This window comes from Symphalangus syndactylus, chromosome 13, assembly GCF_028878055.3.
Source record: "Symphalangus syndactylus isolate Jambi chromosome 13, NHGRI_mSymSyn1-v2.1_pri, whole genome shotgun sequence".
In the NCBI taxonomy this organism is placed as follows: Eukaryota; Metazoa; Chordata; class Mammalia; order Primates; family Hylobatidae; genus Symphalangus; species Symphalangus syndactylus.
Genome location: NC_072435.2, coordinates 65,900,139 through 65,916,833, shown reverse-complemented (window position 1 = coordinate 65,916,833; position 16,695 = coordinate 65,900,139). Strand labels below are relative to the sequence as shown.

The window sequence follows — 16,695 nt, the reverse complement described above, 5'->3', positions numbered from 1 at the left end:
TTACCTGCTAGTGGAACTGAAATGCTGAGGGAAAAAAGAAAACAAAAAAAACTCAAGCCGTATATCACTGGGCCTAAAAAATGAGTGAACCCAAAGGTTGGAGTCAGGGGTGCTCCTTGTACAGGCTCTCCTCTTCACTTGGAGCAGCACCTCAGCTTCAGCACTGGCCATGAGAAGGTTAATAAATATAAAGTAGATGGTCAAATTGCTTTAGCAGCCGATCCCAGATTCCTAACTAACTCAGGAAGACATTTAGAGGAGGGAAACCTCAGGTTCACAAAGGAGTCACTTTTCCTGACTCACGTTTTTTCTGTCTGTCCTGTTCTAGGTAAAGTGTGACCATTACTGGCCAGCGGACCAGGATTCCCTCTACTATGGGGACCTCATCCTGCAGATGCTCTCAGAGTCCGTCCTGCCTGAGTGGACCATCCGGGAGTTTAAGATATGCAGTGTATGTTAGCTTGCTTGACTTCATTTAACAACCAAGCTTGGGGAGATGAACGAAATCTGTGAAGAACCCCATTTTTGCTGGTTCTTCTCTTGTAGTTTCAGCCCATAGGAACTGCTCCATGGCTCAGTTGCCAAGTTTGAAGGTTTGCATTGGACAGTTCCTGTTTTATCCTGCTCTCTGCTCTTACAGGAGGAACAGCTTGATGCACACAGACTCATCCGCCACTTTCACTATACGGTGTGGCCAGACCATGGAGTCCCGGAAACCACCCAGTCTCTGATCCAGTTTGTGAGAACTGTCAGGGACTACATCAACAGAAGCCCGGGTGCTGGGCCCACTGTGGTGCACTGCAGGTACTAGGAAACCTAGCAGCCAATAAAATGGCAGCCATAAGGGGGTTGTGCCTGGGAGTCTGGAAAAATACATAAGCATGGGGAATTTGGTGGGTGGAGGATTTGTCTGGACCAACCAGCCTGCCTCGCCCCCAGAGGGTTTTATAACGTTCCTCCCCTTCTGCCAACGTCATTTCTCTTCCCTGACTTCTCCTTTTCCACTTTCTTCCCCTGTAACCTCTCTCTCACCCTCACTCTCCAGCCTTCTCTCTCCCTCTTGCTTTTTTCCTACTTTCTGAAATGCAAAGTCCTGATGGGAATTCCATGCTTTCCATCATCAGGCATATCACCTTCAATCTAAGTTCCCAATAACTACCTTCACATTCTAGCCAGGAAAGTGAGCACACAAGCTTATTCTTGCCTCTGGCCATTCTTCCATTTTGGAATGGCTTTATCTCTCTTCTCCACCTAAGTCCTATCTATCCTTCAAGATTTATTTTCTAATCTTCCCTCCAGGTCTAGTAGCATGTCTTTGTCTATTTGTGCTGCTAAAACAAAATACCACAGACTGGATAATAAATAGAAATTTATCTGTCATAGTCTAGAGGCTGGGAAGTCCAAAATCAAGGCACTGGCAGGTTCAGTGTCTGTTGAGAGCTTAGTCTCTGCTTCCAAGATGGTGCCTTGTTACTGTGTCCTCCAGAGCAGACAAAGGCTGTGTCCTCACATGGAGGGAGGGATGGAAGGGCAAAAGAACCTAGCTAGTTCCCTCCAACCATTTCACAAGGCACCAGTCCCGTTCATGAAGGCAGAGCCCTCATGACCTAATCACTTCCTCCACCTCTTAATACTGTTGCATTGAAGATTAAGTTTCAATATGAATTTTTGGAGGGGACACAAACATTCAAACCACAGCACAGCAATTACCATCTGTAGCACCTAATTTTTTCTCTTAAATTTCTGTTCTGTTCTCTTGATTTCTCTTTGCTTCAGTCTGTCCAGAAAATCAACCTAACAAGTGAAATCTCTCTCTCTCTGGGGAGGCTGGTATTTAGCTAATTAATGTTTGCAGCAACACTTTGATAGCCCTAACTGAATGGCACTAATAAACATGGAGCAGGGAACTGCAACAGTAAGAGAAATGCCAAGTGTACTCATCACCTCCCTGTCAGCCCAGCACCCTAGGAGCCCTGCTTTCCTATGTCCTTGGAACCTTGACACTTTTAATAGGAAGGTGAGGCACTCACCTCAGAGCTTTCTGCTTTTTGAAAAATGGCAGGCATTTTTGTCCAGGACCACTGGAGAACTGTTATCTTATAAATGTGTGTATCAAAAATCCCCAGATGACACAACCATTTTGGGGAGGAATTTGGCAATCCCTAGTGCAGCTGAAGGTGTTCATGCCCATGACCAACCCAAGAGTCCTGCTTCTAGGTGTCGACTGCTGAGAAATCTCCACATATATTCATGTTCATTGCAACATGTTTTAATAGAGAAAAATTTAAAGTGATCTCACTGCCACTGGATTAGCAGTGATAAAAGAAATTAGATCAGCTGGGTGTGGTATATCCTGCCTGTAATCCCAACACTTTGGAGGCCAAAGTGGGAGGATCACTTGAGGCCAGGAGTTCAAGACCAAGCTGGGCAACTATTAGGGAGACCTTATCTCTACAAATCTTTTTTTTTTTAATTAGCTGGGAGTAGTTACACGTGCCTGTGGTCCCAGCTACTCAGGAGGCTGAGGTGAGAGGACTGCTTGGACCTGGGAGGTTGAGGCTGCAGTGAGCTATGCTTGTACCACTGCACTCCAGCCTGGGCAACAGAGCAAGACCTTGTGAAGGAAGGAAAGAGGGAGGGAGGGAGAGAAGAAAGGAAGGAGAAGATCTATATGTAGCAATATACATAAATCTGAAAACATAATATTGAGTAGGAAAGTTGACAAAAAGATACCTAAAGCACATATGTTACCATTTCAGTAGATTTTTGAAACATAAATGTTGTTTATAGATTTACCTGTATGTAGGAAAAGTATTAAAAACATGAGTGGAAATGATACACAGTAAGTGCAGAGCAATACTTATCCCTGGTAGAGTGGAGGAGGGACAGGAAGGGAGTGGAAAGAGATAGAAGGCTGTGGGGAGGTGGGGTTGGGGGACTCTAGGTTAAACTTATTTAAGAGAAAAAGAGCACAATGAGAGAAAGAAATATTCCTACCTTCTCCCATAACTGGGAAGGGAAAAAAAAGATTGTGCCAGACTAGATGCAATCTTGAAAGGCAAATTTAATAAAAAGGCTCGATCTTCCTTTGCCATCTCTTCTAGTGCTGGTGTGGGTAGGACTGGAACCTTTATTGCATTGGACCGAATCCTCCAGCAGTTAGACTCCAAAGACTCTGTGGACATTTATGGAGCAGTGCATGACCTAAGACTTCACAGGGTTCACATGGTCCAGACTGAGGTAAGAGTTATAGACTGAAAGTTACAGGCCACCCTCCTCCCCACTATATTCCCACAAAAAAATACCCGGGACTTTAATCTGACAAGGGGAAATAACTATGACACATTAGGAAGAGAAAAAAAGAACTGAATATAGATATTTTCTAAGACTTGTTATTTTAAAACAAATCTCACTGGTCTTGAAGGTGACCATCTTGGGCATCATTTTAAGATAGGCTGGCAGATGAGCATAAGAACTTCAATTAGGAAAGAAAAAGATTCCAATCTCTTCTCTTCCCCAGTCCCACTCCCTCCACCTACACCCCCATTTCGGGAGACCCCAAGGGAGTGTATGTAGATGGTAAAGACCATGTGCTTCCATTTGTGCAGCACTTTGACATTTGCAGGGCATTTATGAACATGTTATCTCATTAAATTTTCACAATAACCAAGCGAGACATATTATATTCCACTTCCAGACTAGAAAATGAAGGGCCAAAAGCTTACGGGCTTTGCACAAAGCCCACAGCCGTGAAGTGGCTGAGGTGGCTTGGGCACTATTCTAGAGAAACCTGGGCCCTTGAGTGTGCTATAAGCGTACTAGCCTCAGGGTCAGATCTCTTCCTAAATAGAGACCAAGCATTCACTCCTCCGCATCAATGCCTTCTAAGGCTCAAGTTCTCTTACCTTCGTGTTTCACAAGTTTTTCTCCAAGTAACTATGCAAAATCCTCTGTATTAAAAAAAAAATCCATGGTTGGAAAAGTAAAAAGTTCTACATGCTTCTGTGTCCCCTCTTAGAGCCATAGTACCCAAGGACAATGCACAGACAGCAATGCTCCATAAAAAGAGAGCTTCCTGCAGCCAAGGCCCCCTTTGAGCTTTATTGAACCCACTAATCCCAAAACCACCTTGACCCCTGAATTCTTTTCTTGTGCAGCACATATTAATATCCTGCATTCACGCCAGTAACAATGGAACCAGAGAAATGAAAATAAAAAGTAAAAATATCCTGCAGAACTCACATTTGGCAAAACAATGGCATCGTTGCCTCCTGCAGGCAGGAACCTCTGCCACCACTATTGTCCTGGGCTGGGAGTACTTTCATTATAACAATGATTCCACCATATTTTGAATGTTTTATTACGAAATTGTTTTAAAAAAATATACAAAACATGGCTGGGTACAGTGGCAGTGGCTCATGCCTGTAATCCCGGTGCTTTGGGAGGCCCGGGAGGGGCGGGGGCCGATCACTTGAGGCCAGGAGTTTGACACCGGCCTAGGCCACATAGGAAGAGCCCATCTCCACAAAAAATTTTTAAAAAGAAAATACACAAAACTAGGAAAAATAGTATAGTGAGTTTCCATGTACCCAAACTCCAGCTTCTACAATTATCAGTATTCTGTGTTCTTTTCCCATCTGTATCCCACATTTAATGTTCCCCTACCCCATGACATTACCCCACTGAAATATATATATATATATATATATTTTTTTTTTTTGAGATGGAGTCTCGCTCTGTCGCCCAGGCTGGAGTGCAGTGGCGCAATCTCGGCTCACTGCAAGCTCCGCCTCCCGGGTTCACGCCATTCTCCTGCCTCAGCCTCTCTGAGCAGCTGGGACTACAGGCGCCCGCCACCACGCCCGGCTAATTTTTTTGTATTTTTAGTAGAGACAGGGTTTCACTGTGGTCTCGATCTCCTGACCTCGTGATCCGCCTGCCTCGGCCTCCCAAAGTGCTGGGATTACAAGCGTGAGCCACTGCACCTGGCCAGACACTGAAATATTTTAAAGCAAATCCCACTTATCTCATCCTTAAATACACATATACATATATACACATATGTATGTGTACACATGTGTAATACACGTCATATATGTGTACATGTGTATATGTGCACATATGTGATATTACATATTGCATATATATACATATGTATGGGTATATATGTGTGTACATGTGAACAGGTATACATATATATGTATATATTTGAGATAAAGACTCTTTAAAATTATGACCACAATGTCATTATCACATCTGTCTTAACCATAATTCCTAAATATCACCTAATATCCAGTCAGTATTTAAATATCCCGAATTATCTCAAAAAATTATTTTATAAAAAAACATTATTTGGTTTTCATTAGAATCCAGAGTTTACATATTTCAGTTGGTTGCAGTGTCTCTGACATCTTTTAATCTATAATCCTCCCTCCCATTTGTTTTCCATGATATTTATTTGTTAAAGCAGCCAGCTCATTTGTTCGGTAGATTTTCCCACATTCTAGATGTGGCTGATTGCTTTTTCATGGTGGTGATGTATTCCTCTACTTCCCATGGATTTTGTCAGCTGGTGGTTAGATCTAGAGGCCTGATTAAACTCAATGCTTCGTGGGTGGTGCTGAGGGCTTTCTGTTGCATGACATCAGAAGGCAGATCACCATGTCTGTCTCTCTTTCAGCGCTGAGGAAACTGACAGTTCATTATCCCCATCAACCTTTCACTTAATGGTTTTAGCAGCCACTGATGACCTGTGCCTAGTTGTTATTTCATCAAAGGTTGCAGAATTCTATTACCCTGTATCATCATTATTATCCTTCAGCTTTCTCCACAAGACTATGCATTCCTAGAGGGTGGGAACCTGTTTTCCTCTTCTATATCTTCAATATTTTTTAATCTTTTAAATGAATGAACTAATATCCTACAATTATGTTGCTAAAAAGTCAGCATTAATATTTTGTTAGTTTGTCACTTTCACAAACTCAAACCCTAACTAATTTGTAACTTGGGGAAGAGGAGGTTCTCATGTTGTAAATAGTCTCAAACTGTGTGTATTTGTGTGCTCTAGTAATTGTCAAAGGATTCTTGGGCCATGTATCACCTCCATACACCTGCCCCAAACTCATGATGCATTTTGGCAACTAGGAGAGACTCTACTGTCAATATCACTGGCTGACTTTCAGAGCAGAGGTAACACAATGTTCCTCTTCCTCCTTCTCCTTAGAAATAACTCTGTCTTTTCCCTATTCTGTTCTCCTTTTCCTCCTGCCTCACTGAGGATACTGTGGCTTAGTTCCTCAGCTTGCCTTCTTAATGTTTGAGTTCCCCAAGGTTTTGTCCTCAAGGCACCACCCTTTCTCTCAGTCTGCATTCTTTGTGATATTCTCTATTCCCGTACATGCTCATGTTACCCAAATCTAATCTCCTGCTTCGGCATACATGTATATGCCTGCCTACCAGATGGATCCCCCCAAAAGCCTTACAGCCTAACTTCAAAAAGATCAAAGCCAAACTCATTGTCTTTCAAAAAACAAAACAACAACAAAAACCTTCCTCCTGCTTTTGCACCTTCCAGTTTCATTTAACAGTATTGCCATCCATGTGTTTGCCCAAGCCAGGGAGCTGACTTCTTATATTTTTTAAGGGATGCAGTCTCATTATGTTGCCCAGACTGGGCTCAAACTCTGTGCTCAAGCAATCTTCTACAGGTGTGCACCACCACACCTGGCATGCTTACATGCATGGCTATGTGCATTTATTATTTCTATTTTTTGTTTGTTTATTTACGTGGTGAGACAAGATCTCACTATGTTGACCAGGCTAGGCACAAACTCCTGAGCTCAATGGAGTGGATTTCTTTTCCTCCAGTTCTCACATCCGAGCAGTCACAAAGTCCTTTCCTTCCCTTGGAGCTAGCCCCTCATCCCACTGCCACTGCCCTTGCACAGCCCTTTATCAAGTCTCATTAGCCCTGCTAATGAGTAGCCTCCTAGTGGGTCTCCTGCCTTCAGCTCTGCCCTAATGATCCTTCGCCACCACTGCCACCATCAAAGTTCCCTTGCTGACTCTGCCAGCTCCCTGCAAAAAAATCGTGAAAAAAATTGTGAAAAGCTCACCACTGCTTGTAAAATGAAGTTCAAACCTCATCCTGGGTACAAGTCTCTTTATAACCTGGCCCCAACTTACTCCTCCAGCTTCATGTCATTGTACTAGCCACCACCAGTGTTTAGTGTCTGCCAAATTAAGGAAGGTTTACCCACCTGGGCCAGAATCCACTTTCAGTCTTTCCATCATAATAAACATTGCAGTAAGATAAAATTTTCTCTCTCCCTTTTTTCTCAAACAAAATTCCAAATGCTAGCCAGGTATTAGGTTGGTGCAAAAGTAATCGCGGTTTTTGCCATTACTTGTAATGGCATTAATTGCATTCTAATGGCATTTAAATGCATAAATTGCATTTAATGGCATTTAATTGCATTACTTTTAATGGCAAAAACCGTGATTACTTTTGCATCAACCTAGTATCATCTGCCTTGCTTTAAGCCTCTGCTGAAGTTGAGTTGTTTCTACAGGTTCAGAATCCCTGGTCCTGGAGCTGGCATTTGGTAATGGGAGTGGGTGCAGAGGGGTGTGATCTGTGGCTGAGCCCCTGTGGGTGACTATTTCAGCAAAAGACAGAGGACATTTGGACCCCTTGTATTATTTTTCTGGGTCCATGGTGACAGTGAACTTCAACTTACCTCTGTCTTTGAGATACAAAGGGATGCAGGTCTTCAGAAGTTTTCAAACAGCAAGCATTTCTAAACAAAGAGGCATTGGTCAGGGGATTTGTGAGGGTCCCTTCTTCTTTTAGGCTGCTTTGAGGGAAATTTGCAGCCTGACCCTGAGAAACACATTCAGGGAGCAGTAACCTGTTAAAGAACAATAGATGATAGTCACAGTCTCAACCTCATTTGCTTCTCCTGGGAAGGAGACACTGAGATGTTGTAGGACTAAGGACCTCAGGTTCCATTTGGGGCATTGTTCGAGGGGTTTCCCATGACCCACGCCACCAGCATTTTAGCTGCACTAGACTTCTCATGGTTTTCAGAATATATGTGAAATTTTATGTATGTTGCCTTACCTCTTTGCTTGAATTCTTATAAATATCACCTTTTCTCTTTAGCTTGATAGTTTCCTCCCCTCAAAGTGAACCTAATGGCTTTCTCTCCTGTATGAAACCTTATACACAATTTTATCTTACGTTTATCATCTTATAGGTATTTGTTCACTAAATACTAAGCCATGCACTCAGGGATCACAAAAAGACTGTAATACTATAAATAATATCTAATACTCCAAATATTGATGAAATTGAATGGAACTGAATGTGTCAACACTAAGCCAAGCCTTCACCAGTTAAGAAAAAATTATCGTTTGTGATCTGAGATTCATATATTTTGTCTACTTTTCATTAAGAATAAAGTGAGAAGCACATTAACAATCTCACGGTTTTAGTAGTAATCATTTTCAAAGGGATGTTCTATTGGGAAAAGAAGAATTTATATTTAAGGCAAGGCAAATTAATGGATATTAACTTGTTTCAAAGCCCATGGTGAATCATTGTTAAATAACTTATTAATAGGCCATAGCACAAATGTACTAGAGTTCATTCACAGCTTACCTCTAAGGTCCCAAAGTAATGTAATATCCCAGTAGAACTGAAAAGATGAATTATGCTTTGGGTGGGAGGAAACAGGGAGGTGTCAGCCTATAATTTGGTGGATCCTTTTTAAGGTAGCAAAAAGAGACTGCTTTATACTAACAACCATTCTCAGATGATTGAGATTGCATATAACATTCATAATAAATGACAAAGGTCTGTGAGCAGAAAAGCACAGAATAGTTATCAATATTATTGCAGGCCTCACTTCTTATTGATTTGTTTAAAATGTCCTTTTCTAGGCTGGGTACAGTGGCACACACCTGTAATCCTAGCACCGTGGGAGGCCAAGGCAGGAGGATGGCTTGAGGCCAGGAGTTTCAGACCAGCCTGGTCAACAAAGCAAGACCCTGTCTCTAAAAAAAATTTTTTTTAATTTATCCAGGCCTAATAGTCCATACCTATAATCCCAGCTACTCAGGAGACTGAGGTGTGAGAATCACTTAAGACCAGGAGTTCAAAGCTGCAGTGAGCTATGATTGTGTCACTGTACTCCAGCTTAGGTGACAGAACAAGACCCTGTCTCTTAAAAAATAATTAAATGTTCTTATCTACTGATTATACCAGACCTACCTTATATAGTCCCATGGAGAGCTGGCCAGGCTAGCTTCCAATCAGGGACAGTATCTAGTGCCAACCCATAAAAATAAGTACCTGTTTACTTGGAAAGACTGTTAGGAAAGAGCTAATTGTTCTACTTTGTATCTCAAACCTCTAAAATACTTTACTTTAAGACTGACTACACTGATTGCCTTAAACACAAGGTCTGGAAATATTTTTCAATATCTGTCTGACATCAATCTATATCCTTTAGTAGACAAAGGACGTTAGCTATAAAAGAGACCTTTGCCTCCTTGTTTAATAAGTGGGGAAACTGGGATCCCCAGAAGCCTGATGGCTCAGCCTGGCCTGGCTGGAGGCTGCTGAGAGCCCAGTCTCCTTCACTGCTCACAACTCCCTCTGAGCAGTTGCTCAGCAAGGGAAGTTATCAGCAAGGGAAGGTTCCACAGAAACCAATTTCCTTATAAGAGAACTCAGGGAGTATAAGGAAGGGGGCCCAATGCACAAGCTTGACTGCCTGTGGCTGAGACACAGTGGCAGTGGAGGTCTTTATGGTCACCAAAGCACTAACTCTTCTGTATCTATTTCAAAAGTAGTAAATCCTCAAATAGCCAACAGATGGGTCTGTCCTCGCTATGTAACCCTTGTAGTTCTCTGCAGTTAGCCAACATCTTTGAGATTCTTCCACGTGGCAGACCCAGATGCTGAGAGAACAGAGGTGGATGAGACACTGACCTTGCACTCAAAGAACTAACAGTCCAGCGTCCAGCGGGGCTTATTGTACACACCTCCTTTTTTTTACTATCTTCCTAGAATAAAGGGAACAAACCAGCAGAGTATGCAGTGAAATGATTTTCTCATTCAGTAATGCAATGAAATTGGGATTCATCTAAGAAAACTGGTGTAGTGAAAAAGACATGAACTTTGAGGTCACATCTCCAAGATCAAACCCTAGGGCCCCATTTCTTAGCTGTGTGACCTTGGAGAAGTTACTTTTGAGTCTCAGTTTATACTCATAATTGTATTTACTTCACAAGGTTGTTGAAATCATTAAATGAGGTAATTTATGTAAGCTACATAGGAGTGTCTGGCATTCGTTCATCTACTGAATTTGTGAAGGACCTACTATGTACTAGACACAGTTGTAGGCTCTCACAGAATATTTTATATATATATATATATAAAGAATGAAAAATGCCACCTCTCTGCCCATTACCATTGTTCTCTTTTCAGTGGTAATAAAAGACAGTCACTATTTTATTAACCAGAGACCATTAGTGAAGTGATGATCAAGAAATTTGCTAACTATATAATCCCATCATTGCCAACAGTTTGTGAGTCTCTCATCTTTCTTATGCATGAGAACAGGCCCTCCGCTGACATGTTTCTGCTTTTCCGCAGTGTCAATATGTCTACCTACATCAGTGTGTAAGAGATGTCCTCAGAGCAAGAAAGCTACGGAGTGAACAAGAAAACCCCTTGTTTCCAATCTATGAAAATGTGAATCCAGAGTATCACAGAGGTAGGCACTTACTTCACTCACTTCCCCAAGTTCGTTCATCAAGATATGGTCAATCTGGCCAGGCATAGAGGCTTACACCTGTACTCCCAGCACTTTGGGAGGCTGAGGCAGGAGGATCACTTGAGCCTAAGAGTTTGAAACCAGCCTGGGCAACATAGGGAGATCCCATCTCTACAAAAAACTAAAAAAAAAAAAAATAGCCAGACATCATGGCGCATGCCCGTAGCCCCAATTACTTGGGAGGCTGAGGGGGAGGATCGCTTGAGCTCGGGAGGTCAAGGCTACAGTGAGCTGAGATCGTACCACTGCACTCCAGCCTGGGTGACAAAGCAAGATCCTGTCTCAAAGAAAAAAGAAAGAAAAGAAAAAGATTCTAGCTGAGTGCAGTGGCTCATGCCTGTAATACCAGCACTTTGGGAGGCCAAGGCGGGCAGATCACTTCGAGAACAGCCTGGCCAACATGATGAAACCCCATCTCTACTAAAAATACAAAAGAGCCAGGCATGGTGGCTCACGCCTGTAATCCCAGCTACTCAGGAGGCTGAGGCAGAACTGCTTGAACTTGGGAGGTAGAAGTTGCAGTGGGCCGAGATCCCACCACTGCACTCCAGACTGGGCAACAAGAGTGAGACTCTGTCTCAAAAAAAAAGAAAAGAAAAGAGGAGAGGAGAGGGGAGGGGAGAAGAAAAGAGAAAAAAGAAAAAAGAAAAAGATTCTGGAAACCATTAATAACCTAAAGCTCTTCCAATGTACATCACCTATTTCTTCTCCTACCCATAAAGAGTGGCAATGGGGAAGCGAGGGAGGGTGGGGAGGGGGTTCCTGCAGCTGAGCAGCAGTTTCACAAGGTATCTCTTCCAGCCTAGCTGAGGATGCCTGCTATGAAGGACTGCTTAACCTTTCTTTTCCAAGCAATAAAAGCTTCACTACTGGGGTGGATGCTTTGAAATCACAACTAGTTCAAATTGTAAAATCCCTTTGGAAAAGAATTTGGCAATCAAGGTATCACGGTCCTTCATATGTTCTTATCTTGTGACCTTGTATTTCTCCTACCACACTATATCCAAAAAAAAAAAAAAATTATGCATGAAGCTTTTCGTAGCTAAAAGTTTGACAAGCCTGGGCAGCAAAGTGAGACCCTTTCTCTACAATAAATTTAAAAATTAACCAGGCATGGTGTGCACCTGTAGTCCCAGCTACTTGGGAGGCTGAGGCAGGAGAATCACTTGAGCCCAGGAGTTGAAAGCTGCAGTGAGCTGTAATTGTGTCACTGCACTCCACCTGGGTGATAGAGCAAGACTGTATCTCAAAAAACAAACAGGTTGGGCATAGTGGCTCACGCCTGTAATCCCAGCACTTTGGGAGGCCAAGGTGGGTGATCAGCTGAGGTCAGGAGCTCAAGACCAACCTGGCCAACATGGCAAAACTCATCTCTACTAAAAATACAAAAATTAGCCGGGCATGGTGATGTGTGCCTGTAGTTCCAGCTACTTGGGTGGCTGAGGCAGGAGAATTGCTTGAACCCGAGAGGCGAAGGTTGCAGTGAGCCAGCATCATGCCACTGCACTCCAGCCTGGGCCACAAAGCAAGACTCCATCTCAAAAAAAAAAAAAAAGAAAAAAACAAACAAACAAAAGAATGCTATTTTTGAGGATGTTATAATATCATGGGTATTTATCATAAAGAAAGAAAAGCAGGATGTAAAACAAAAACAACACATAAGGAAAAAGGCTGGAGAAAATATAAATTTCCCTGAACATTAGAAAAATATATTATTTTTCCTTCTATTTTTTGTATCTTATAAATATTCTAGAATAAGCACATAATACTTTTCAAATGGGAAATTCAATAGAAAAAAAACACAAACCTTTCAAGGCACAGTTCTGGTCAAGCAATAATTAAATGACGAGAAGGGTCCTCATGCCTCGTCTTACTCTGGGCCATCATGAAGACCTAAGTTATCACATAGGCAAATTGCAAATGTAAAGGAGGACTGTATTAGTTATCTATTACTGCCTAACAAATTACCCCAACATTTAGCAGTTTAAATCAGCATTTATTATCTCACTGGTGGTTCTGGCCCAGAGTCTTTCAGGAGGTTGCAGTCAAGACTTAGACTGGGGCTGCCATTATCTGAAGGTTTGACTAGGGCTGGAGGACTCACTTCATAATGGCTTGTTCACATGGCTGTGGGCAGATGCTGCCACAATTCCTTGCCATGTGGACTGGTATCTCTCTATAAATCAGATAATCTTTCTTTGACAAACATTATTTCATACCCTCTTATCTCCATTCTAAATGATCTTCAACAGGTAGTATCTCCTAATCTTTTACTTAGTTCTCTCTGCCACCCAGCCTAGCCAGTATGTTAATGAGTTAGCAATCTGTAAAGCACAAATAAAGAGCTACTATTTAGAGGAGTCCTTTGTAAATCTGGTAATTCTTTTGTATTATAAATAATTACAAATTACACCCTAGTTTATCTGTACAGTAAATTAAGGTTTTTGCATGGGAGATTCCTTAAGAGGCTTCAGTATGAGCAAGTTCTGAGGGATCTTGGAGGTTCCTTTGTCTTGTTTTGACTTAAGAATCTTTTTTTAGAGTAATCTTGAGCACTCCTGAAAGAAGCTAACCATGGTATAGAAAAGGATAACCACCAGGTACCTGAAGGCTAAGATTCAAGTCCGAACTCTCGAACCAACTAGCTGTAACAAGCTGTGTAACCCTGAGTAAATTACTCTGCCTCTCTGGGCCTATGGCTTCATCCATAAAAACAGAGGTGATGGGCTAGAATCACTAGTCCCTTCCAAGTCTAATAATCTGTGTTTCTAAATGGAATTACCTGGTCCCAATAAGAATGGTCTCATCTTAAACTAGGTTGAGCTATGTGTTTCTGCTGGTCTTTCACATTGGTAATTTTCATAAACAGAGCAAACAATTATGACACACCCTGTGGCAGTCTCTAATTACAGTGTTCTTCCTTTCAGATCCAGTCTATTCAAGGCATTGAGAATGTACCTGAAGAGCTCCTGGATAAAAATTATTCACTGTGTGATTTGTTTTTAAAAACTTGCTTCATGCCCTACAGAGGTGCCAGCTATTTCTGTTGATACTATGTATAATTTATTAATCTGGAGAATGTTTAAAATTTTATATAATTTAAAGGTAACAGATATTATTGTACATAGTTGTATTTTGTAGTTTCTTCTGTAAATATGTATTTTTCATAATGTTTAATATTAAGCTTTATATAATACTATTTTTCCACACTAAAGTATTCATGACTTGTTCTACATAAACTAATTCAACCTGTATGACAGGACTACTGGTAAAATGCATATGGAGGTGGTGGCAGAGACAATCCTTCAGGCCATGTTTTCTATCTGTTTTGATATTCACTGGACAGGATAAAGGGCAGGCCTAGAGAGAGCAAATACTATGGCTAGATTTGCTGCATTGCTGTCCCATGAATCTCGAGAGCCAACAGGCATGTCCTAACTTGCTATTAGGACGAATGTGACAGTCAAAAAAAAGGATTAGAGGGAGGGAGAAAAAAGAATTAAGCAGTACCAAAGCTGAACTAGATGGTTGTGTCTGAACTAGTTGCTCTCTCCTTTCTCCTTCCACGGATTCAAGCCAAAGTGGTCAGCTCAGGGATCATGTAACTTGCAGTGCAAGCCCAGGATGCTAGGGTGCAGGGTTAAGGGTTCTGATAGAGAATGATTCCAAACAGAAGTGATGAATTCCTTTTGTTAATAAGATGCCAGCTGTACCCAGACTGGAAACATAACATGCAAAGCACTCTCTATAGTGATTAGAGATCCTTTCATTGCATTCATGGTGTGGAGTGTGAACATCCACACCCATACTGTATTTATACACACTAGTTTCTGTCTCATTTTCAGTGGTCTCCATTCCTAGAAAAGTCACAATTATCCATTCCTACTTGATTTCCCATTAAAAGAATATTATAGTGGCAGATTGTGCCCCTGATTAAAAGGCTTAATGCCAACATTTTCATAGAAATGACTACAAATGTCATATAAAGTAAATTTAAAAACAATAGCAAAAACAAAAACAGTGGTCTTCAGTAAAATTTTCAAAACTATTTTTAGTAAATCAATGAAGTCAAAATGGCAAGTAGTCACCCAAAGTTGCATTTAATAACAAAAGGCACTACATACTGTACCAAGTTTATCTTCAATATTTGTGCCTTACTTTGACTGTAACAAATTCCAGTGAGCCCGAAAGTGAGTATTTCCTTCATCAAGGTCCAGTTCCGAGAGCATTCTTGGGAAAAATTTGAAAGGTGTTTGTATGGAATCTTCATAGATACCTGAGAAGATGAGCTGGAGATGTTTGCCTTTTTCACACTGCAAATTTTTCTGTAATAAACTTGAGAATTAGAGGTCAAGTTTGTTGATGGCATAGCTTCCTTTGCATAAAGAGTACATTTCTTTTCAAAGTATATATTTTTGTAACCTACCATAAAGTACATAAGTAACACAATGAATGTAATTGACATAATAATTGAAAATCATTGACTATACCTAAAATAGTTCTTTATAATTAAATAACTCTACACCCAATCTGGAAATTTTTCCAAGGTTATTTGAAGTTTACAAAAATGTGAAGCATAATCATAAGTTTCAAAGATTCAGTTTCATTGTGCTCAATGCCCTTGTGAAATGACAGTCTTAAGCTCTGATTCTGTATCAAGGAACTAAGTGAATCTTCTGGAAATGAAAAGGAACAACATATGTGTAAGCGCAGTAGATGTACCACCAGCGAGAAAATAGAGGTCAGAGATTTACAATGCGTGGCATCTATTAGAAATCACCTTTCCTACATTGAAAAGAAAAAGCAAGAGAAAAAGCAGAATTTTACACTAATGTTGCTTGATACAAAGTACATTAATGCTTGGAAGGATACATTCATTTTCGACTTTTCATTCACTCAGAAAACTTTTAGTAAGTATCTGCAACCTGCTAGGCACTGTTCCAGAATCTACACATTTCTACTCACATAAAGAGAATCCTCAAAGTTAGAACTGTTGTTACTACCTTCAACTGAACTTAAATTGAGAGCCTCATCAAGGGAATGGGATAACTGAGCCGGTCTAGGGCAGTGGTCACCTTCCACAGGCCACACACTGGAAAGTGCTAATGCTACTTCAATAGCAAACCTCTGGATCTAGAAGAGAGAGCAATTAATTGCACGAACCAGGAGTTAAAACCATAAAAAAACCTATACATCTGTAATAGTAAATAACACTCATGTACTCTGGCAACATCTAGGGTAGTATCAGAATTATGTAAATGGACATGACAGGGAAAAACTGTAGGTTTTTTTAGTCTAATCCAACCCAGGAAATGTTTATTCCTACCCTACACCCAATTTTAAACCTTCGTAGCAACAAATATTTCACTATTCACTCCTACTCCCAGGAAGACTAAATATATAATTGATTTATTTATTAAATTTAGGAGAAAAAAAGTTTTCCTTGACATTCAGCTCTATTGGATTTATTTCCATTTAATTGCATCATGTGTTATGTCTTGGTAAACACTCCATTTCCTGCCTTGGTGGGCATCCTGTCTGTGCACCTGTGCAGTACACTTTAATCATCAAGGCTTCAAAGTGCTTTTGAGCTATCAAATCTTGGGAGAGTCCCATCTAGCATCTTAATAATTATTCTTCCAAGTTCGTTATAATTAACTCCTTTCATCTCATCTCATTAAATCAATTTTGTATTATCACTCTGTTGTTCTCTGGAAAGCAGCCAATTGTTCAGCTCTTGAATCAGAATTTTCAAAGACTCACCTCTCTTACCTGGGCTTGCACATATTTGTCCTAAGTAATTCTCTATCCCTTAAACCTCTGAGTCCCTCTGTTTTACTACTTGCCCCAC

At 41.0% G+C, this 16,695-nt stretch overlaps 1 protein-coding gene across 6 annotated transcripts in view; it reads left to right on the top strand.

Moving 5' to 3' along the window:
- The window catches only part of PTPRB (protein tyrosine phosphatase receptor type B), a 118,737-nt gene extending 103,539 nt beyond the window's left edge, over positions 1 to 15,198 (top strand). For 5 of the 6 annotated variants that reach the window (XM_055239626.2, XM_055239625.2, XM_055239630.2 and 2 more), the window contains 5 exons: positions 329 to 451; positions 641 to 804; positions 3,105 to 3,240; positions 10,664 to 10,784; positions 13,772 to 15,198. In XM_055239626.2, coding sequence (XP_055095601.1) covers positions 329 to 451; positions 641 to 804; positions 3,105 to 3,240; positions 10,664 to 10,784; positions 13,772 to 13,794 — 567 coding nt within the window. In that variant the 3' untranslated portion in view covers positions 13,795 to 15,198. Of the gene's footprint in view, positions 1 to 328; positions 452 to 640; positions 805 to 3,104; positions 3,241 to 10,663; positions 12,909 to 13,771 lie in introns of those variants that run through there. The other variant, XM_063614199.1, reaches the window with a different exon arrangement.
- The last annotated feature ends 1,497 nt before the right edge of the window (positions 15,199 to 16,695 follow it).